Source organism: Meriones unguiculatus, chromosome 17 (genome assembly GCF_030254825.1).
Source record: "Meriones unguiculatus strain TT.TT164.6M chromosome 17, Bangor_MerUng_6.1, whole genome shotgun sequence".
Lineage (NCBI taxonomy): Eukaryota > Metazoa > Chordata > Mammalia > Rodentia > Muridae > Meriones > Meriones unguiculatus.
Window position 1 is genome coordinate 90,336,516 of NC_083364.1, and position 23,796 is coordinate 90,360,311.

General features: G+C 38.9%; 1 protein-coding gene across 7 annotated transcripts in view; it reads right to left on the bottom strand.

Annotated features, from left to right (window-relative positions):
• Positions 1 to 18,975, bottom strand: part of Grik1 (glutamate ionotropic receptor kainate type subunit 1) — a 385,942-nt gene extending 366,967 nt beyond the window's left edge. For 3 of the 7 annotated variants that reach the window (XM_060370700.1, XM_060370699.1, XM_060370698.1), the window contains exon 1: positions 18,231 to 18,975. In XM_060370700.1, the coding sequence (XP_060226683.1) occupies positions 18,231 to 18,348 (118 nt within the window). In that variant the 5' untranslated portion in view covers positions 18,349 to 18,975. The remainder of the gene's footprint in view (positions 1 to 18,230) is intronic. The other 4 variants (XM_060370694.1, XM_060370693.1, XM_060370696.1 and 1 more) reach the window with 2 other exon arrangements.
• Between the last annotated feature and the right edge of the window lie 4,821 nt (positions 18,976 to 23,796).

Sequence of the window (23,796 nt, forward strand, 5' to 3'; positions counted from 1 at the left end):
CTGTCTGGCCTCTCTCTTTTCTTTCCTGGTAAGTCTGTCCTCTGATAGATCATGTCTTCCCTTTCAAACCAGGAGAGTGCCCTCGGCTTTCTGAAACTTTGTAAGTCTCTGCCTAAAATAACCCTCTCATTCATAATATTACTCACAGTTTATAAAGGGCTCATTATTTGTGTGAGTCAAACTCATATATGTGAAATTCTTGCACTGTAAACTCCATGAAGACATGGAGACAGTGTAGATCATGTGAGGTGTAAGTCAAAGGGTTCAAAAGGTTTGGAACTTAGCTGAGTGACAGGATGATCCAGTACCGTGCAATAATTTCTGAGAGGTATCATAAATGGTAAGCATGGAGACTGCTGTCAAAGAGACATCTCTGAATTGAGGCTAAATGTTAATCAGTATCTTGTTTCTGGCATTTCATAAGAAAATGTCATTTTTTTTTTCTCTGAAATAAGGTTTACAAAGAGTATGTGCTAAACCTGTATTAGGTATATGTTAATAGTTTTTTTTTTTGTTTTTTTTTTTTTTACTTAAGTTCAGTCTTAGTACTGTTTAACATTTTGGTGAAGTTAGTATTTTTGCTAGGGGATGGTGGTCCTGTGTGCATGGGGTGTTAGCAGTACTTTTGACCATAGCAGCTCTCCCTCCCCCATACAGAAGCAAACAGAAATTTGTGAATGACTTACAAAAAGGAGGAATATCGCTCGTGGGTGAATAGCTCTGTTTTAAGGAAAGATTTAAATTAATGTGCATTCCACAAATGAGGTACTCCTGAATCACCAGTGCCAAGCTTTCCTGGTCTACCTAGCAATGGAAAGGAAAGGTTGCCCTGTTAATCTTCATGGCACAGCCCACTGAGAACATGATTAATTCAAACTGCTGTCATTCTTAATGGTTTTATTTTACAGTTTTGCAAATATCTTATTCTGTAATCATTCCCTAGGGGTTCTCAAGTAGAAATTGAGTCTTTATAAATCAATAAATAATAGGCCAGCATAGGTCATACTTACAATATCTAAACTGCTGTTCATGTTCTTTTTGCTTTTAATTAAGTCTTTTGAATCAGGCTTTGTTTCTCAGCACATAGCTCACTTTAACATGGGTATGTAAATTAATGTACACTGGGAGCATGGAAATTAAAATTAGGCAAGGTTCTAGGAGAAACCTAGTTGCAGGAAATTGAGAATTTTAATTTAGTAGCTGGTGCTCACAACACACTCAGGTCCCTGTAGGTACAAGACTCTCAGTATTGAAAGACAGGCTAGGATGACTTTTGGGTAAGTCAACTTTACCTCTGAAACATACCGAAAAGGTTCTCCTGAGTAATAATGTTGTTCTGTAAACAGAGGTACATCAAAGAAAGGGCTGAAATTAGTCAAATATACAGGCTATGCAGGCAATTAAATTGGAAATTACACTCATAAAATACTCATTTTGCTCCCTAGATATAAGATAATTTTTCATTCATTTAATTCTACACAGGAAATCTTCCCTCAGTTTACACAGCAGTTTAAAAGGTATATTGCAAATAATTATCAACTACTTTGGAAAAATAAGATGTGGTAAATGATTTGTAAGGTATATGATACAAGCCAAACAATATTTGACTTTTAAGGTGAACCAATAAAACAATTAGCACATTCAATTTTTTGTTATTATTTTAAAAATAACAATGAGAATTTTTATTAAGTTACAAATCTGTGTTATCCAGAGAGTGATTAATTTTGAGTGTGATGTTTGTGTGTGCATGTGTCTGTGAGTATGTGTTGTGGCAGGAGAGGTGCAAAGGTCAATGTGAGTGTCTCTATTGTACGCCCTTACATGTATTTTTTAATTTTTAATATATTTTTTGTTTATTACTATTAATTTACTTTGTAACCCAGCTGAAGCCCCTCTCTCATCCCCTCCCAATATCACCCTCCCTCCCTCATCTCCTCTCATTCCCTTCTCCAAGTCCACTGATAAGTGAGGTCCTCCTCCCCTTCCCTCTAACCCTAGCCTATCAGGTCTCATCAGGACTGGCTGCAATGTCTTCCTCTGTGGCCTGGCAAGGCTGCACCTTCCCACTCCAGGGGTTCCAGGGGGAGGGGATCAGAGAGCCTGTCACTGAGTTCATGTCAGAGACAGCTCCTGTTTCCCTTACTAGGGAGCCCATTTAGATACTGAACTGCCATGGGCTACATCTGTGCAGGGGTTCTAGGTTGTCTCCATGAAGGGTCCTTGGTTGGAGAATCAGTCTCAGAAAAGACACCTGGGTCCAAATATTTGAAAGTGTTTTCATTCATTCTTTAAAAATATTATGTAGTGTATTTGGATTATATTCAGTCCCACTTCTCCTTTTACTGTCTGCCAGATCTGTGCCCATCTCCCTACCAGTTCCCAACTTTGTAACCTATTTCTTTTACTCTTTAGCAATCCAATGACCCCAATTTGTGTTGCTTATATATTCCTGGGTGTGGGGCAACCTGCTTGATCATGGTGGCCCTGCCAGGATAGACACCCTTAGATAAAATAGACAAATATATCTACCCTCTCTCAGCAGCCCTCAGCCATCCATAGCTCTTCATTCAGGGGTGAGAGCTAATGAGGAGCTTTCTGATACAAGGAAGAATGACGACTAGATTGATCTTGGTCAGGCAACCACAGCTCCTGAGAATTAATGACTATAGTGTCCAGGAAACACTGTTTCGCTCTGGTCTTCACCAACCTCTGCTTATTATAATTGTTTTCCCCCCACCTTTCAGTAATGGTGCCTGGGCCTTGTGAGGGATGTTATAGAAATGACCCATGTGTGGATGAGCACCCTATTGACACTTTGACAAGCTGTGAGTTTCTGCATTAACTACTATCTATCACTGCACATGGATACTTGCCTGGTGAGGGATGAGAGCTGCTCTAACACAGAGATACAGATTTAGAGGGTACCGCTGTTTGTGGCCATAGCATACTGAGTGCCCCCGAGTGCTCTGGATCTAGTATGATGTCTTGATTGACCCACACTGTCACTGAAACTGAAGATCTCCAGTTGTCTAGACTAGTACAAAGGGGAACCTCAAAGATCTTCTACTCTCTGTGTCACTAGCTCTAGGATAAAAGGCACGTGCCAGCATGACCGGCTTCAGAGTTGGGATCCCAACTGAGATCCTCATGACATTGTGGCAGGCAGTTTGCCTGAACCATGTCTCTAGCTCCAGTGATCAGCACCCAGGAGACACCTGAAGGGGTTCACCAGGATAACCTGAATGATTCTGCATCACGTGGACATGTGGACATGTAAGCAAATGAGTCTTTCCACAGGGAGTTTGACTCCTCCCTTTGATCCCATAGCATTATGTTCTTGCTAAATTCAGAAATAGAATGCTGCTATTCTGATGACTAACTAATGTGTAGTATTGAATTCCCCTCTTCAAATGCCCTGAATATCTTTTCTTGACTTTGCCTCCCCCCCCCTTATTGGAAATGCCAAATTCTATTTCTGCACAATTCTTATGTCTTAAAATTTTGATAATGCATTCAAGAGAAAAAAATAGATAACAATTGGAGAAAAATTGCAAGATAGACATACCAGAAGGAAGCTATCATTTACTCAATTTGTAGCTCACTGAGGCATTATACAGATGTGACAGGGATCCTTAGATTATCAAATTGCTTTTCCCCCTGGTTTGAAAATGAACTACCTTATGGAGTTTTAATGAGCACTGGCTTACTCTTTGAGCAAAATAGCAGAGAAAATTCTACAAAACTTAGTGGTTTTTCTTTTCTTCCTTTCTGTTGTTGTTTCAGGACCAACACAGGAAGCTCACAAACTCTGCCTCAGGTTTTGTTTGCTGGCTATGGAATTTGAAACACATTGTGCTTCTTCAGAGTATGGAGTATAAAGAAACATGGACAAAGTTGGCATTCAGGACACAGACAAGCCAACAACATTTAAAGTTATTCCCCCTTAGCCCTGTAAAATCAATAGTCCTGTTAGATAAAAGAGGATTTTCTAAGAGGAAATGATTAGAAATACAGAGGAGCATCTGAAAGGTTCAGAGAGAATAAAGGAAAAGTTAGCTTAATTGTCAAGAAGAATATGCAAATTGACTCTGAAAAACACAGGCATACAAAAAATAAATAAAAAAGCAAGTACATACAACATCAAAGCAAAATAATAGAATACAAAGAAGAAAATTGTTTTCCAAGCAGGATACAGGAAACATCCTTGGTGTGTGTGTGTGTGTGTGCGTGTATGATTATAATGGACCCATGGCATGGTGACCTTTATCTTAAGATCACTATGAGATTAACTGCTCAAAACCTTAACCCCATCATGGTAAACTATGCAGTTTATACTCCAACAGGAGACACAATTCTTAATTTGCATTTTCATTTCTCTGGAACACACAGTGTTTAAATTTGGTGACTCAGAGAGCTTTATGCCTCCATCTTTCCCATTATTTTCTTTTTTATAATGGCTCTCCTCAATCTTGACAATGTTTATTCCTCTGCTTTCCAGTATTTATGAATACCTATCACTCATTTGTGTATTGATTATGAACTTAAGTGTTTTCTGAGTCAAACGCTGGTGCTGAATCCAGGTATTTCATCTATATAGACAAAGGGTCATCTATGCACCAATGTATCTCACTTGACATTTTCAAGTTCCCAGATGAAGTCATCCCTAACTTCTGATATTCATACGTGTGTTAATGCGAACTCCACCACCATCCCCTTTTTTCTTACTTGTGCTGTTTACCTGAAGGGAAGTTTGGTGTGGTGTGCTCTGCAGACTTCTGGTTCTCCTGGTGGGCTATCAGAGCAATCTAAAATCTATAATGAGATGAAAATATGACAATCTATAATGAGATGTTTCAGAGAAGCACCCCTCGCTTTAGTGCTTGGAATCAAATGCAGAATGTTGTACAGGCCAGGAATACAGACCACCATGTGCTACATCCTGGGGAGCGCTCTGACTCCTTGGAGAAATGATTACCTTGGGAACTGGGAACTATCATTCGGTGTCTTGCCATAAACTTGCCTTTAGCACTGAATAAGAAGCAAATGTGTGACATGCACCAGTGGTTTACCACATGGCATTATCTCCAGGATCATGTGCCTCCCTTTATCTTGACTATGGGATGAATTTCCCACACAGTTTACAGGCTGAAAATCCCATAATTTTCTACCAATAAAACCCTCTCAACTGTGGGATCTTTCTTCAGTTACATTTTTCTAGTTCCTTGTTGTTTTTTTTTTTTTTGGGGGGGGGGAGAGGGGTAGGAAACTCGCCTGTGTTCATCTTGTTTCACACTTGCCTTTGCACCATTAGTGCATTTTTTTTTTTCAGATTGTAATATCTGTATCTGACCTCTGTAAACCGCTGAAATATTTTTAGGATAAGAGTAGCTATAAATACAAGAATGAATAAATGAGCATGAAAAGGGTGGAGAGAGGGCAGAAACATAAATTAAATCCCCAGCCTCAGGAGATAAAAGGAAAGGTCAAAAGCTACTAAGAACCCTACTGTCTATTTGAAGGATGACCTCTCTTGAAACAGAAGACAGAAAAGGCTACAGGAACACTGAAGCAAACTTGATTCTTTATGCTTTCCAGGAACTGATCAACAGGCTTAGTCTTAGTCAGCTGTCCCCCTAGTCTCCCTCAGACCACCTATAGGGCAGGCATAAGATTATCAGAATTCTACACTGCTGGTCAGGTTTCTTTCTGATGTCATAGATGTGTGTGATACTCTAGACATAGTTCTCTGTGCACATACATGCTTAGCCTATGCAGCGCAGAACACTCATTTCAATTGTTCCAATTAAGTTAGAGTAATAAAAGTACTTTGACAAGAGTCCAGGTAAATAAATCAGCAGTTTTAAAAGCATTGGCTGTTCTTCAGAGGACCTGGGGTTTGATTCCTTATACCCACATGGTGGCTCACAACCATTTGTCACTCCAGTTTCAGGAGATTCAACAAACTCTCTGGCCTTTAGCAGCACCAGGGTCAAAAGTGGTATAGAGGTATACATATATACAGGAAGATAACAATATACATAAAATAAGACATAAAGTTATAAAATGGTGGCACAAAGGTAAGCATTTTGAATTGGTATACCGCATCCCATTCTTTTGAGTGCCAGTTTTTTTCAATGTTTTTTTAAAGATGATACTTCTTTGAACTATTTGCAAGATAAATTGATCAGAAATGCCTACATAATATGAAGTTCAAGAAATGTGAAACTTGTTGTTTAGCTTCTTTATATACATTTTAGTATGTTTATCCTATATTATATGTCTAATATCCACTTGTAATTGAGTTATACCATGTGTGTCTTTCTGCTTCTGGGATACCTCACTCAGGATGATCTTTTCTAGTTCTACCCATTTGCCTGCAAATTTCATGATTTCTTTGTTTTTAATTGCTGTGTAGTAATTCCATTTTGTAAATGTACCACAATTTCTTCATCCATTCCCCAATTGAAGGATATCTAGGTTGTTTCCACATTCTGGCTATTACAAATAGAGCAGCTATGAACATAGTTGAACAAATGTTCTTGTTGAATGGTGGAGCATCTTTGGAGTATATGCCCAGGAGTGGTATAGCTGGTTCTTTAAGTATCACTATTTCTAATTTTCTGAGAAAGCGCCAGATTGATTTTCAATGCTTAATTCTCATTCAGAAAGGCAAACAGGATAGACATCTGAAGAGGAAGAAGACAGAGAAAAGGACAGGAGCCTACCACAGAGCATTTCTGAAAGACTCCACCCAGTAGGGTATGGAAGCCAATGCTGAGACTCATAGCCAAACTTTGGACAGAGTTCAAGGAATCTTATGGAAGAAGAGGGAGATAGAAAGACCTGGATGGGACAGTAGCTCCACAAGGGGATCAACAAAGCCAAAAAATCTGGGCCCATGGATGCTCAAGACTGATGAATCAACCATGGATCATGCTTGGAGAGGACCTAGGCCCAGTGCTCAGATATAGCCCATGGGCAGCTCAGTGTCCAAGTGTGTTTCCTACTAAGGGGAGTAGGTGCAGTCTCTGCCATGAACTTCGTTGCCTGCTCTTTGATCACCTCCCCCTGGCGAGGTGGCCTAACTAGGCCACAGAGAAAGAAGATACAGAGAGTCCTGATGAGACCTGATAGCCTAGGGTCAGATAGTAGGGAAGGAGTATCTCTCCTATTAGGGGACTACAGGAAGGGAATGGGGAAAGGACAGGGAGAGAGGGTGTGACCAGGAGGGCGTGACAAGAGAGGGGGCTATAGCCTGAATACAAAGTGAATAAATTGTAATAAGTAATAGAAAAATTAAAAATGTGGAACTGCTTTAATGGTTGATATTAATTTTTCACCTTGGTAGGACCTAGATAAATGTCTGGGCATACCTGTAAGGAAATTTCTCCCTAGATCGAGTTACCTGAGGAGAAGACACACTCAAGAGTTGATGACAATATTGATGGGCTGGAGTTCCAGACAGAACAAAAACGAGAAGGCAGTTGAGCAGAATAATTTAGCCCTTTCAGCTTCATGATGCTGAATGCAAGGTGAGCAGATGTCTTGAGCTCCTGCTGCCATGTCCTTTCCCACTGAGATGTACTAAAACTGAGCCAAATAAACCCTTCCCTTCTGAAGCTGCTCTGTCAAGTTCTTCATCACAACCGTAAGCAAGGTAACCAATTTAGACTAGTACCATTTAACACGTTCATATTAAGACGCTATAGTTGACATTTCCTCCGGTGATAGCATGTTCCTGGATTTGCCTCCCCAGTCATGAGCACTGACAAGATGATACTTTAATTCACCTCCCACATCCACTTTCTTTACAACACATTTCAACTTCACATTTTATGAGAGTGTCCTGATTTTTAAAATAGTGTTGATTGGTATTGTGATCTTGGCATTTGGAAATGTTTATGTATTTCATTTGCCACTTAGCTTTCATTCATCTACATGCAAACTTCCCCACTATTCTGATGAGTGTATGAGGAAAGTGAAGGTCTCAAGAAAATAGAATGAGGAAAGATGGCTCAGAATATAGCTAGGATGCCAGGATCTCAGCCACTCTTGGCAGCCTCAGATTCCTATTCAAATGATATGGTGTTTTAAAATTGTAGAATGCTCTTGGTTAAATGATCTTATCTTCATTTATTTAAAAGATTTGCATGACTTTTTGTTAACACATTACTCAGACTATTTTTTTTTAAAAAAACATACAATTTCTATGGCTGTTCAAAGAAATTTCTGTATCTTCTCTTTCCTAAATACTCATGGTGCCAAGAAGAGGAAGCCAAGTGTGCATGACAATAAATGGTTACTTAACATATCTTTGTTGTATTTTGTAATGCTAACCAGTTTTTTTTTTAAGATAGCTTCATTATCCAGTTAGTCTTGAGTATCTTATGATAGATATTTCAGAAAGGTGGCAAAATACCATCAATCTATCGTAGTGGAATCTTAAATTCTGCCATGTCTTCTCTGTTTGATATAGCCAAAGAGGTATTCTCATGACCACAAGAATTTCATAGGCAAACTCAGCCTGAAGAAATTTAAGAGATGCAGCAACACTGAGTTGGCAACCATCTCTGCACCTCTCCCCACTCTTCTCTGCCCTTTTGGCACCAGCATTCTCAGTGAACGTGTTTATTCTTGCCCCTTCCCAGCTATTCAAAATGCAACTACTCTTTCATGTTTTTTTTTTAAACAAAGTAGAATATTTAAAGCATTGGTGAAAATGCAACTGAGATGTCAATATAAATCTATCTGTGTTTATACTTTAATATATATATATAATATTTGTATCAAAATCTATACAGTGAAAATATAGCAATGAAGTATATTATATATATATCAAATTCTAGGGGTATAATTTTATAAAATGGGATAGATATTATATGTAGCTCTATATAATATAACAAATAATACAGTTCATTGTGTTTTATATGCTTAAATACTAATGTAAATATTATACAGCAAATAACCATTTTTGTGTTCATATATGCCTTATATAACATCTCTATTAGTTTTGCAAATATATAGAGAGAGAAAAAGGGAGATAGAGATGGCAGCTTCAACCACCTTGGCTTTCTTTAGAAAGACTGTGTAATTACAACTTAAACTTCTTTCATGGATTTAATTTTGGAAGTTTTGCTTCATATAACACTCAGAGTTAAGGCAAATGTGTGATAATAAAAGAACTCAGTTCATAGCTTCTCATTACCATTGGAAGGTCAGAGTCAAGGACAGGAGAAGGTGGAACACAGGCTCTGGTTTTAAGGTGACAACCTCTCACACCCAGTCAGGGATGTGAGCAGAGATAGAATGCAATTAGATGTCAACACCAAAAATGAGGACCAACGTGAGAGAAACTGTACTCATGGATGGCTTGGAGGGATGCTTCTTCCCTAGAGAACTTTAATCTCCATAGGGAGAAAAAAGAAAAGATATGTGTATAAATGTGCATTTTAGGTTGAAAGTGAGGACCTTGATGTGACCCAGTGGAATTTTGGATATTTGTGCCTAGTTAAGTTTGATGACAAAAAAATAGTCTCAGTTCCACATAATTGGCTCAGTGACTATCGGTGTTAAGCATAGCATAGCTGTATGCTTCTCTGCAACGGTGTCTCAATACATCCCAAAGGAACCACGTGCAGATCTGCACCCATGCTCCTGTTCACAACTACCTACAGTCTGATGAGCAGGGGAGCGACTTTACTCAAAGATGTTATGACAAAAGCAAGCAAGGAATCCCTAAATCTGGAAGAACCCTCATCACAGTGCCCTTTTCACTATGCCTATCTGCATGCAAATGGCTGCTTCAATCACCTAGAAGCTGAAGAATGGCTGCTTTATCCAATCATGTTTAAATTGGACAAGTGTAATGATAGGAATCAAAAGAAATATCCCCAATTCACAGCCTTCACAGATTTCTCCTGTCTGCATTCACTGTATGTTTTTATCTAGAAGCATAAATAACTAGAGGCAACTAAGAAATGCTAAGAGAAGGAGAAATAGTCTTACCAGGGAAGAACACACTAACTCATTATTCAATACCAAATTGTCAGTATTGAACACACACAAAATACAGACTGTACTTATGTATTTAGGAATATGTATGTATGCACATATTATATGCACACATATAATATGCATCTATTATATTTATATAATGGATAGACACACACATACATGTATGTAACAAAAGAGATCATGAATTTGAAAGATCACTGAGGGGTGTATGCGAGGGTTTGGAAGGAGTTAGGCAAAGGGGGACATGATATAATTATATTAGAATCTCAAAATATAACAAAAATAATTCTAAAACGAAGAAATTATATACCAGTGGATGTGACATCATATACTCAGGTATGTATTGTTATAAGTGTTTTCTATTTTAATGCATGATTCATTAGAAAGAATGTATTTAGTAGTCTTTTTTCATACTTTAAGTCTGCATGACTGTTTTCATAGCTTTTCTTTCCAGGTGAAGATTTACAATGGTTTATAAAGGGTCTCGACAGTGAAGTGAGTGTGTATAGAAACAGCCTTAGGGTACAAATGTATCCTAAGAACAAAAAGAGCACAAATTGTCCAGGATTCAAAAGGTAAATATTGCCTTTACACTTCAGAGATGGCTCTCCTTACTGATCCACTGGCCATATCTTTTAAAGTATAAACGCCAGGGACATCAGAATGCAACTTCAGTTTATAGTTTGACAAAATATCTAATACAGTGTTTAGAATTTTAAAGTGGAAAAAAAAGAAAAATGAAAAGAAAAGACCGAAGAAAGAGTTCTGTTGGTAAAATGCTTCCTGAATAGTATGGAGACCTGTGTGTGTGTGTATACATATATACACACGTATGTATACATATATATATGTATGTACTTACGTATGTATGTATGTATGTATGTATGTATGTATGTATGTATCTATCTATCTATCTATCTATCTATCTATCTATTTACACACATATACAATGCACAATAGTATATGATTATTCTTTCCAGACCTAGGGAGGCAGGGACATTTGGATCTCCGAAGCTTTTTTGGATAGACAGTAGAGACCATCTCACAAATCAAGCAAACCCAACAATAAAATAAAACAAAACAAAAACCCCAGAGTAATAATACTCAGTACAGTTGACCTCTGCCCATGAGCACACACACACCTAACCATATCTCTGCACACATTGCACGTAGCACAATAAAATAAAAGAAAGATGAACCCTAAAAGTTCCAATTGAGTTCTCATTTAAAACAAACCTGATTTTCACCTTCCTTTTTCAATTTGAATTATGAACTACTTTATCAGCTCTGGGAATTAAGTATTGATTTTTAAAGGCATATTTAAACTATTTTGTGAAGAAAGAAATTCTTGCAAACCGATTGCTGTAAGTTTCCATTCAAGGACATCATCACTTCATGTCTTTAACAGGGTAGGTTGCATTACCTGAATCAATATCCATAGTTAAATTGCATTTAATTAAGTATAAAAATCATATAATAGTAGAAAACCAAGAAGTTAATGGATAAAAGCAGTTAATGGCTGATTTTCCGTAATCTTGTTGCGGAATTCTAAGGATGACTTATAGACATTTTTGTCTGTAACAGCTTTTATACAAAATTTATTTGTTAATAATTTTCTAACATTAACTGTGGCTGCCTTTATTTTGGTGAGATTCTTAGAAAACACTATAGCATACTATAAAGAAATGATATTTTTGCATTTCTCTTAATATATTTACTTGCAGATCTTTATTACTGAAACAAGGTTATTCCAGAAGCCCGTGTGCTTTAAGACTTCTAGTTTTAAGGTATTTTACTTCTTAATAAGGTTTTAATTTATTGAAACATTGAGGAAATAGCTCACAGGATTCTCATATACACCACTCAGTGTCTCCTATTATTTACATCATAAATTACTATGGTATATTCGTCATAATTAAGGAGCCATTATAAATACCAGAGTAATAAAAGCTGCTGATTTTTATTCAGAGTGCTTAGATATTGCCTCACATAATTTTCTGCTCTGGGATCTCATATGGATGCCACTTTACATTTTTTTTTCTCATTGTGTCTCAGTAGGCATCTCTCCACTGTCACTATGCTTTCCATGGCCCTGGCTGTCCTGATGACTATTGGCTGGCTCTTTTCAAGGAAGACCTTTCGCTGGAATTTGTTTGCTCTTTTATCATAACTGGAGTTGGGAGAAAAGACCATTTTGTATCACACCACACATCAGGTGCACACATTATCAAGTGTTTATCATTGGTGATAATGATAATCACTTGCTCTTTTCCCCCCTTTCCCTTGGAAAACGTGACTCTTTCCCACACTAACTTATTTCTGTTTTCCACACCAGTGTAGATGAATCAGAGACCATAAAAACCAGTTAGCTTTTATGTTTTTTTTTTTTTTTTTGCATACAAACTCAGTGGGGCTTGAGAAAGCACCTTCTTAACTCCCTGTCAATAAGAGACATTTCTGCTCTAGTGTATGGATTTTCATCACTGTTTCTAGAACCATCTTTTGCTCTGAGGACTCCTGAGTATTAGTTGCCCTGGGAACTACTGGGATGCCATTGTTTGAGGCCATCTCAGTTGGAAGAACTAGAGAACGTCCGTGTGTGTATATACCCAGTCCTATACAGACTGAGTTTAAATCAGCCTGTGAAATAGTATGAATGTTCTGCCTTAACACTGACTGTTCTTGAATTTGTTCAATACACTAAACAAGTCACTTCAATCCATTATCTTCTGCATTGTTAAATTAAAATAGTAAGCTATGATGACATTCCATTCTCCAAATTAATAACAATTAATCATCAGATTTCTACAAAATAAAGTAAGCTGAGTTTAAGCCCCTGCATCGGTATGGTTAAAGGGGAGATGTAAGTTGTCTTTTGACCTCCACACTCACAGAGTTCTGGGCAAGACTCTACTTCAGTAAGTAAATATATACTTTAAAAGTTAAAATGTGCTTTTAGTCATAAATCACAATGAACATCAGTCTCTGAACATCAGACCCCTGTAGAGTCTCTGTAAAATGCATCAAACAAAAAGGGTGCAGAACTTGAGTTATACACACGGAGCAGCAGGGCTTTCATTCTGTGAGTTTTAGAATGTGGTTCTGGAATTTTATTTTGTTTTTATTCATTTGGCCAATATTTCTACTACCAAACTCTGGATTGATAAATTTAGTGGAACACTGATACTTACGATGCAATAAAAACTTTCTGACAGTAAAAATGGGGTTGACTTGCGCTTAAATAATGGAAAAGTGATTTGTGGGTTTTTTCTCTGAAAGGTTTTAATGTATTTGTAATATACAAACTTGTATATTTGTAATATATGAATACACTTCAGGATTCCGTAAGAAAGAGCAGTTTCACACACTACATCAGAGGAAGTGATCATTCTAGATCACAGACCTCTGTCCTGCTCAACAATAAAAAGTGAAGAAGAGTCTTCACTGAGTTTCACAACACCATAGGCACTTTACAGATGTTACAGCAAACCCCCTTCACTCCAAATCCATGTGCCTATAATCGACCTTGTGATGTTGGACCAGTTTTAAAAATGACAGTCATACACATGTATCTATTTCTTCTTTGGTTTCTTCATTACTCTGATACAAATAGATTCTACAGACTCTCGGGACATGGGCAATGTTCTTGGTATTATACACATAATAAGATGGAAAATGAGGAAGGCTATGGGAATGCTCTTCTTCAGAACCACTTCAATCAAGCATGCCATGAGCTAAAAAATGTTTTCTAGGCATAGAGATCACATTTCCTCTCCAAGTTGATTACATTTGTTCATGTTTCCTTGCTGCTAACAGTATCAAATATAAGACATATTCATTTTTTTCTCATCTCCAAACCACTAACAAAAGCAGACCCATGCACAGTACAATGGAGTTTAATGCAAGACACTTAAAATGAATATTAATGCCAGAAGAGCTAGCTTCCCATTCACACATTTTTAAAAATTAGAGACATAATTTAGTTAGAGTCACCAAACCACATAAAAAGTCACAAACCACAAAAAAAGAAGCCAGAGTTGAGAGGAATGTGGTATAAACATTAGGCTTACAAAATCAATATTGGCCTTAAAAGCAAATGTAGAGAATTGTAAGAAATGGTTTTTTGATTTTGAGAGTATGTTATGAGCAGCTCTGAACTCTATCGTTTTGTTTGTTTGTTTGTTTGTTTGTTGTTGTGTTTTGAGCTGATGCAGACCTTCTGGATCCTTTCCAGGGTTATCTGGAGATTTAAAGTTACTGTGAAGGCCAACACACTTCCCAAAGTGCCAGTGTCCAGTGTGAATGTAGGTGAGCCAGCACAGCTTCCAACACAGGACGACTCTCCTCCAGACTCCCTTCCCAGGTTTGGCAACACGCACTGTCGACACTATGCACTATCAGGCCTTAGCGTGACCCCTCTCATCTACGATATAAAGCAAATCAGCGGCAGTACAAGAGCTGAAAATTCTACAAAATAATGTTTGAAAATATTAACAATTAACTAAATATTAACTAAAATAGCAAGGTGATTTTAAATTACTGAAACATAAGCTGCAAGGGATACATGTGCCTAACCTTTCTGCTTACTGCTGTGTTACATTAGAGAATAGCTCATTGGGTAGGCATTGGATGAAGAAATGAACTCAATATATATATATATATATATATATATATATATATATATATATATCAAGGACCTAAAGAATAAAGGCGCGTTTCTATTATTTGACTGTCTCACTGACATGAGGAAAAATTAAATATCTGGTGTTTATACTGAACTTCACTGCAACAAAAATACAGGCAATATAAACCCAAATGAAAACTTTAGGTGTTCTGTTAAGGTCTCTTAAAAATGATGCTACAGATGACATAAAAATGATAAATAATAATTTGGACCTCTTAAGAGGAGTACAGAAATGTGAAGAATTATATACCTACTCTCGATTTCCACTTCATATAAATATGCCCATTTTTCTCTTTATATGGGATACTTAACTACACGGTATGCTGTGTAACATAATTGTTGTAAGCTGCAAAATGGGTATTTAACTGTGTAAAATAGGAAGAGCAGATGCCAATACTCGTAGTTCCAGGTGAAGGATTTAGACTTGGAAGTGCTAAATGTTTAGGAAAATAACACCCAACAAAATTTAAATCTAGGATCACAAATAAAATGTCAACAACAAAAAACAAGTTAAAGGCAAACAGCAGCAATAATGGAACTGACACTCAGTTTTTAAAGACCCTTAATATTCTATTTCATGTTCTGTTCCTATTAATTTTATTAATGGGACTCGGAGGCTCCTGTTAGTTTTCATTTGAGTTCTCAGATACAATTACAAAGGTCGCTGAGACTGGCTAACTCTCACTGAGACACACACTCAGCTAGTGATGGAGGTGGATCCAAGCCTACACGTGTTCCATCGAGACCTGCTTCAGGAAGCCTGGCCACCTTGAGTTCTATGCTTTCCCTTCACACTTAGGACTGTCGAAATGATGGACTTTGCTAGTAAATAAATCTTTCTGTTCTTTCTGCTTTGTGCTTTATGTATGTCCACATGGGCTATTTTCCCCACTAACGGAAGTGTGCTACATTTGGAAATTTTAGAGGATGTCTATGATGATGAAGCTTGCAGGTCAACTAAATGTATATGATAGGCAACTGCTTCCTGATATATACCAGCCTATACAAAAAGGCTAAAATCACTCTGGAGTGTATGTGAATTTCAGAGTCATTTTATGTTTTTGCTTTGTAAGATGCTGGAAAACGTCTTCAATGCAGGAGTGTTATTTAGGGTTCTACACTCTGTGGGATGACATTTATGGTCTCCAGCTTTATATAAGACTATTACCCATATGAACGTATTCAAAGACATTTTCCCAATACACACATGCTAGAGCTTGACATGTATTAATTTTCAGTAACTTCTAAGATGGCATGTGTGAAATTTACACTTTTCTCAGTTGCTAAAGTTTAAGCAGATACTCCAAGAAAGCTACAAACCATCATTTGGCTGCCTTTTCCATATAAAGGCAATTAGAAGTGTCTGGTTTTTATCCTGAACTTTACTTGGAGATATTTCAAGTTATTGAGCAAGTATTTAGGTTGACAATCAAGAGTTCCTACTCTTTGGTTCACTGGGTTCTTGGAAGATTGTTAAGAAGAGAAACAAGAGATGAAAATGAATACAATTTTACTTCTTCTCTCACACAGAGTTTTGTTTAGTTGCCTGCTCCTTTGATATTTTGCACTCGGCATTGGACTTGACTGACAAGAAACTCACTGTAAAAGGTAGGTTCCTCTGAGATAAGGCTCGTTTCAATGGTGCTGAGTGTTTATCCTTTAAGAGCTATGTGTGGGTCCTTATACACAGAATGTTAGTGCCCATTCAACAACAGGTCACACAGGGCCAAAGAAGGGAAACACGTGTGTTGCATATGAACACCAGTATTTATAATGCCTCGTTATGCACTGGAACTCACAATTAAAGGAAAAAAATGATTATTTTGTGGGATGGATCATAAGGTCAATGAATGCTGTTGGTTGTTTTTCATTTTGAAAATAACTTGCAAATGGTTGATTGTGATTATTTACAATTTGGCTGGGACATTTCTAACACACTGTTGTCATTTTTAAAATGTATAACACAAAAACAAAACACCTACTCAGCTAATAACCACTGGAAATTGTTGCACATTTTCTTTACTTTGTATTCTTCACATTATTGTTTTACTAAACTAAGCACATTTGATAACATCTAAAGTTCAGGCTTGAATATCTATTGGACAAATACTGTTTTGGTTAAAATCAATCACGATTCTTTAAAAAATGTTTGGAAATCTATCATTACAGTGGAAACTAGCCAAAAAATATGTATTTCCTCCCATAGTCTAGAAGAAACATGTAAGGTTAGTATTTGGGATTTTTCCTTTCCTTAAAAACTAAACTTCATGAGCCTAGAGAAGGTGCCCTTTAAACAGTGAGCTTTTTTTGGGAGGGGGGGTAGACATAGTGTCAAGAGCAAATAAGCAAGCAGTGTATTCTGAGTTTTTCTGAGGGTCTCACTAGTTAAAGATCAGTTCTAGTGTAGTCCCTGAGCGACCTGGACTGCTTTGCAGTCTCACTGTGAACTGCTCTGCAAAGCGCAGGCATACTCAGTCAATTCCTAGAAAGAGTAAGGGTTGGAAAGATAGGAGCCCTAGGCTTCAGTTTTTGCTAAGTGAGATGTGGGAAATGCTGAGAGACCGATCAGCAGCTACCACGTCACCTATGCCTCTCCCTGTGACCGTCTCTAGTTAAGAAGAGGAACCAAGAAGGCGCTCTGAGAATTGAAATGCAGTAGTTTGAAAGGATAAAGTTGAGGGGTGTGTCAGTGCCCAAAGCACAGATCTTCCAGAGGCCCTGAGTGCAGGTACCTGAGTCAACAGCTGGCCTTTTGTTCTGCCTGTGACACCCCAGGATTCCAGTCTTTAGTGTTCCAGGAGGCTCTTTTCAATCTCCTTGGAGATTTAAACCTAAAGTCTCCCAGGAAGTTGCCTGGATAAGGAATCCGAAGATAGAGTGGCTTGCAGGTTGAAAAGAGTGGGCAGGGAAAAGAAACTTTGGTATTCATTGATCACCCTTCCCAGTTCCTTGCTCTCTCAAACTCTGCAGTGGACACCTCTAGATTTTCTAGACTCCACACAAACGAAGCCAATTTAGAGATGAAAACTTGACAGCTTTGAGCTAATGTGTTTGTGATAGTCCCGTGGTTCAGGGATTTCCATTCTTAAGGTTTGGACATGCTTGTGGTGACCAGGACTAGTGGACTGATGGACATACACTTAGGCACCTGGAAGAGAGATTTTACCCCGCCCCCAAATCGCCCAATTCAAGTGGTCAAAGGTGCACCCCTGATGTAGAGCAGCAGCCAGCCCAGCTGAGCCTGGATCCCACCCCCACCCCCTGCACGGTTCCTTGGGTTCTTGGATCTCATATTGAAAAAAAACCGCCAACCCTACATTCCGGGAAAGCCCGGTACCTGTCAGGAGGGAAGCAGTGACCGACTCTTACTTTGTTGTGGAGCTTTGGTTGCGCACTGACTCCCACCCGCCCCATCTAAGGTCCCCGCGCCGCCTGCTGCCCTGCCCGGGACGCGCTGCGCCTTCGCCGGCGACTAGGAGCGACCAGGACCCCTGGAGCTCACAGCTTGGAGCGCTTCCGCGGGCTCACTCACCGATCCTTAGCACTTGCGGGGCGGTCTGAGGGAGGATGTAGCACAGGAAATAGAGGAGTGTCCAGCTGGTGTCCCTGGTCCAGAGCCCGGGCTGGATGAGGACTGTGCCGCGCTCCATCTTCCAAGCTTCTTAATTCATGCCGAGACACAGTCGTGGCCTCACGCCCGTAAGATGCACCCAACTTGGGCTGGGTCCCCGCCTCATTCTCCCTGGATGCTCCGAGTCTGCACCCCGCGCGCTCTCAGCTCTCGGGAGAGCTAGCTGGAGAGAACACGCGTGGAGCTGTGGAAGGGGCTTAGGTGGCTGAGCTGCTTGGGGCTTCTTGCACCGGTCGTTAGCCCATCACTGCTCGTCCTCCTCCTCCTCCATGGGCCGCATACCTCCAAGAATCGGCACGTTCCCGCTCCGGGAGCCCAGAGACCAGCTGAGGAAAGTTGCTACCTCGATTTGCTGGAACGTCTCACTCATTCGTCCTCTGGTCAGATGCAGAAGTGATGGGTAGAGGGTGCAGGGTGCAGTGAGGAAAGGGGAGGAGAGGGGGGAAGAAGACACCAAGGAAGAGAGAGAACTGGGTGAGTTGGTGCAGCGCTCAGACCAAGCGGGGTGAGCTCCAGCAGGTTAACTGGGATACAAGCTGGGCTTTTGCTTCTTTCTCAGTCCTGCTTTTCCTCCTCCTCCTCTCTTAGCCCCACCCTTTATTTACTGCCCGCCCCAGCCAACCCTACTAACCCAGCCAGACACTCTCACACAGTAGCGCGCATACGCTCTCGTGCACGCGCGCGCGGGGACACACACACACACACACACACACACACACACAGACACACAGACACACACGCGCGCACGCACACTACACCACACTCACTCTCACGCACACAAATGCACATGCACATACACATTTGCACCTTGCTCGCAAAGCGCACATGCAGTCACTCTCCCTCAACTTTGCGCTGTGGTGCTGGGAAGTCCATTGAGTCTGGCATTCCCAAGACAGATCAAATATAACCTATGGATGTCTAGGCAAAAGGAGTTCTGCAATCCCCTGTGAATGACAGCCTTACGGCTCGGCGCCTATGTGGGGGGCTTAGGTATAGATGCCTAACGTGAAGGAAAATGACATCCTCCGAGGGCGATATTTAAGAAATTACCCGTTTCCTTTTTAAACTCTGACAAGGATGAGGAGAAAGGGAGAAGAGGGGGAAGAGAAGGAGGAGGAAGATGAGGAAGGAGGAGAAATAGGTAATCTTCAGTCTTTTTAGATTATAGCGACTCTTCCTATCTCGACCCAAGATAATGTCTTGAAAATTGCTTCCATTTACAAGCGCAGAGCTGAGAAAGAGGCAGCTTTGGGCACGCTGCTTTTCTTAATTTCTTTTGACTGTCACATTTGAACACTGGAAATAGGCTATTCTAACAATGTAGGTTTAGAGACCATTTCTCTGTAGAAGGACAAGGACACTTCCCTGGGGAAATCAGCTTTCGTTCATGTTGGCTTAATTTCCTTTGAGCTTTCTGGGGAATGTTCCATATAAATGTTGCTGGTTCTGTATGAACACCTTAAGGTGCCCCCCTCCTCTTTTTTCCTAAGTAAGGATTTGGAAAGTTGATCTAAATTGAGTTAATTCATGAAAGAAAAAAAATCATAGTTGTATGAATCCAGAGTGTGAAAAAAAATACAAAAGTAGTGTCTCGTAAAACTCCTTTATTTCAGCTGGGTGTGGTGGTACAAGCACTCTGGGAGGCAGAGGCAATCTGATTGCTGTGAGGTTAAGGCCAGCCTGGTGTACAAAGTGAGTCCAAGACAGCCAGGGCTATTATACAGAGAAACCCTCATTTTAAAAAAATCCACAAAAAACCCCCAAACACCCCAACATCACTTATTCCACAAATGCTTATGGAGTAGCTTATATGTGGTGGCAGCAACTCTGCTCCCAAAGAACCCATCCTGAGGAAAACACGCCCTCTCTCTCCTAAGGAGGCTACACTGCTGCTCTGATTCTATTTTCTCTCAGTTTTTGAGAAAATGTAACATACACTCAGATAAGAAGAGGATTTATGCAGATGTGGGGGTGTACCTTACCAATGAATAGAATCAAGATGGCTATCAGTAGAAACTCAAAGTTCTTGTCTTGAACAGAGGGCCTTCTTAGTGTTGGCTAAAGATGAAGAAATGCAAAAGGAAGAATAACAGATGAAATTCATAGAAAAAAATCAACAACTTATTTTAAACTGTTTCTAAAACCAGATTGAATCAATGACATGCTCTACTTCAAAAGACAGCCATCCATAATCTCAACTCATCCATCCTTCCACCTACCCACCAATGCATCCATCCATGCATCCATCTCCTCTCCATCCCTCCATCTCTCCATTTATCCATGAATCCATCCATTCATCTGTCTATGCAATATATATTTAATGAGGATCTTCTTCCTGTGTAACAGTGTGCCAAACACTGAACACACAGTAGGAATATGGTTGCTGCTAGCATGAAACACATAGAAATGTGGGTCCCGGGAGTATAGCTCAGTGGTAAAGCTCTTGCCCGGTAGACATAAGGCCCTGGGGGTCTTCTCTCAAACATAAAACAGTCAATCACTTTTAGAAAGCCATACTTCAGGTAGAATGAAAAGAATGAACCTCATTTAGGTGCTTGTGAAGGAAGGATCACTATCATATTGATCCTTTGATAAACAACTGGTATTTGTTAAAGCAAGACTAAAATTAATATATATGTATTAATATATATGTATATAATATATGTATACATATATGTTATATATTATATAATATGCTTATATTAATTATTATACACCAATTATTAACTAATTATTTATATATGTATAAATATATAAGATATGACTATATTATATATAATACACATATAATGTATATGTATTAATATATTATATATTAATATATAATATATCATATACTATATTATATAATAAAATATTAATATATTATGTATTGATATAATATTAATACATATATATTAATTGGTTTATTTTTTAACTTGAGAATTTTCTTAAGCACATCTAGTCATTTGTTCTTTTTTGGAATATCTAAAGCTAAGGAATAGTAGGTGACATACCATATTACAAGTGCTTGGAAATGCAAGGTCGAGAATCAAGTTGTTTTCTGACCAAATGTTTTGGTCTAGATTTCAGCAGATTCTAGTTTGTTTGTTTGTTTAGAATTGGTTAATTAAAAACAACAACAGCAAAAAAAAAACCAAACCAACTAACCAAACAGACAAACAAAACGCCCTCACTAGTAGCTTGTGTTTGCCTAGCCATTTCTAGATTTCTTACATTGTCTTGCACAGATCTTTTCTGTTAGAAAGAATCCTGAGATTGATTATAGTAAAAAAAAAGTGTACAACAGCATTCTATTCCATTTGCAGGTGAAAACCAGGACAGGGAAAGGGTATCCCACATGGTCCTCCTGGATTCTCACATCCTTTTGGAAAACCTCAGGAAACTAAAACTTCTAAAGACATAGATGAAGTAACACGGATGTGACAGCCACCTTTTGCAGGAAAATGGTTCTGAATAGTTGTTAAGGAGCAGAAAACATGCAAAGCAGTGGCAACTCAGCTTTAGGTTTCCATTCCTTCGGGAGAATTGTAAACTACTTGTTACTCAGCATAATCTAAACAGTCTGACTGGTACGTTCTTCGAGTTGTCACAGCCTTATATCTAACATGAAAGTAATAATACTACAAAGTACCATTGAAGCATTGAGGCACAGTATAGGAATTACTGCCCACAACCCTCACTATATGTGAGTTTTCTGCTGGTTACATTCTGACTAAAGGAATCCATACCTACATTCCATTATTAGTGTAAACAGGCCCCAGGGGATGACGACCAAGACATTTTCTCTGCTGCAAAATAAGTTAACAAAACTGGTCCAATTAACAATATGATAATACGGTGTGTGTGTTCTGATACTATTTCAGGAAATTTTCCTAGTTTTCAAATGTGCAACCCCTAGGATATGAGTGAATTTTTCTTCCTCATTGTTAGAGAGAAATTGGATTTTGCAGGATTCTTAAAGAATCCATGGCTCACTTATGTTACTCTTCAGTATCACCTATAGGCTTCTGTAAAGTGCAACACAGAAATTTATCTCCTTGTTAAAACGCTTCTCTCTGCTAGTCACGCATGCAGGATTGTGGCGCTGAGTTCCTCACGAGTGGTTGTCAGCTGCTGCTAATTTGGTTCTGTGCTTTTTAGACGAGATGGGTTTTTGTGCATGCATGAATCTAGCTACATTTTGGTCCAAAAAAAAAAAATGGCTATGATGATCACAGTGCCCTCTTAAGAATAATAATAAAAGCTCAATTGAATACATACCCCACCCCATTCCCAAATCTAAATCTTAAGCCTTGAGTCTCATACCATGGCAGATAACAAAGCATCAATCACAATATGTATCCAGGAAGCGTTGTACCTCTGAGGAGGGTTGGCGATATTACCTTAAATGCTGATCCATTTCTAAACACTGAATGACGACAACTAGGTGCAAAGGTCTTACAGTCAACTAAGGAGCTAAACGTTATGGCTGTTCTCTAAATGTGACGAGCACACTTGAAGGTACTTACAGTATTACTTAGGGCACTCACCGCAAAGCAAGTGCCTTTTGGAACTTCCTAGGAATGTGTCATTGGGTTAGGATTGAAGTCCCAAGTTTTTGCCTGCCTCCTTATGCCTTTTTTTTTTTAAACAAAGTGATGTCATGCAGTTTTATATTATTAAACGTGGTTAAGCCAAGGAGTTCCAAATCTTGTTCTTTGCTCAAATTCCTTTTCATAAACTGCGGATTCACACAGCCAACTTCAGCCACCATTTGCAAACGACACAGTAGCTCACACTTATTTTATGTGAATACAGCCTTTCTTCCAGCTATTAAAACTGGAGACTTGGAGGCCGCTCTTGCTTTTGCCCTTGCAGTTTCCCTTTGCTATGCAGTTGATTGTCATGTGGTTTTCCTTTAGGCTCCAATCCATGTTCTTAAGATCCTTCTCCATAATTTCACTGCTATCAAAGCAGCCTAAGGATTCCTAATCTCAAGGCTTTGAACACTTTGGAACAGACACTCTTGGCTGAGGAAGTTGTCCAGTGCATTTCAGATCTTAAAGCCACTTTTCTCTACTCTTTCCACTAGATGTCAGTAGTACGTCCTCCTTAGTGACAACCAACAACATCTACAGTGTCAAAGATGCTAAAGTAGAAAATCAGCCCTGGTTGGACCTACTATAGTATGACAAGTCATTATGATTTTCCATGGGCTCTGATGTCATAAACGGTTCCATTCCTCCTTCCCCTGGTTTGCTTCTTTCTATTAACATTGTTTATTGGACCTAAATTAGTCTTTTTTATTGGTCTACACAATATTTTGCCCAGTTCCATCATGCCAACTATCAACTCTCTAACTAAAAACAAAACTCTTTGTCTGCTGATTATTAAAATCTCCAGTGTCTAGTACTATGTCTGACATGAAGGCGGAGCCTGGTTAACACTCATCAAACAAATATAGAGGTGAATAAAAGATGATGCA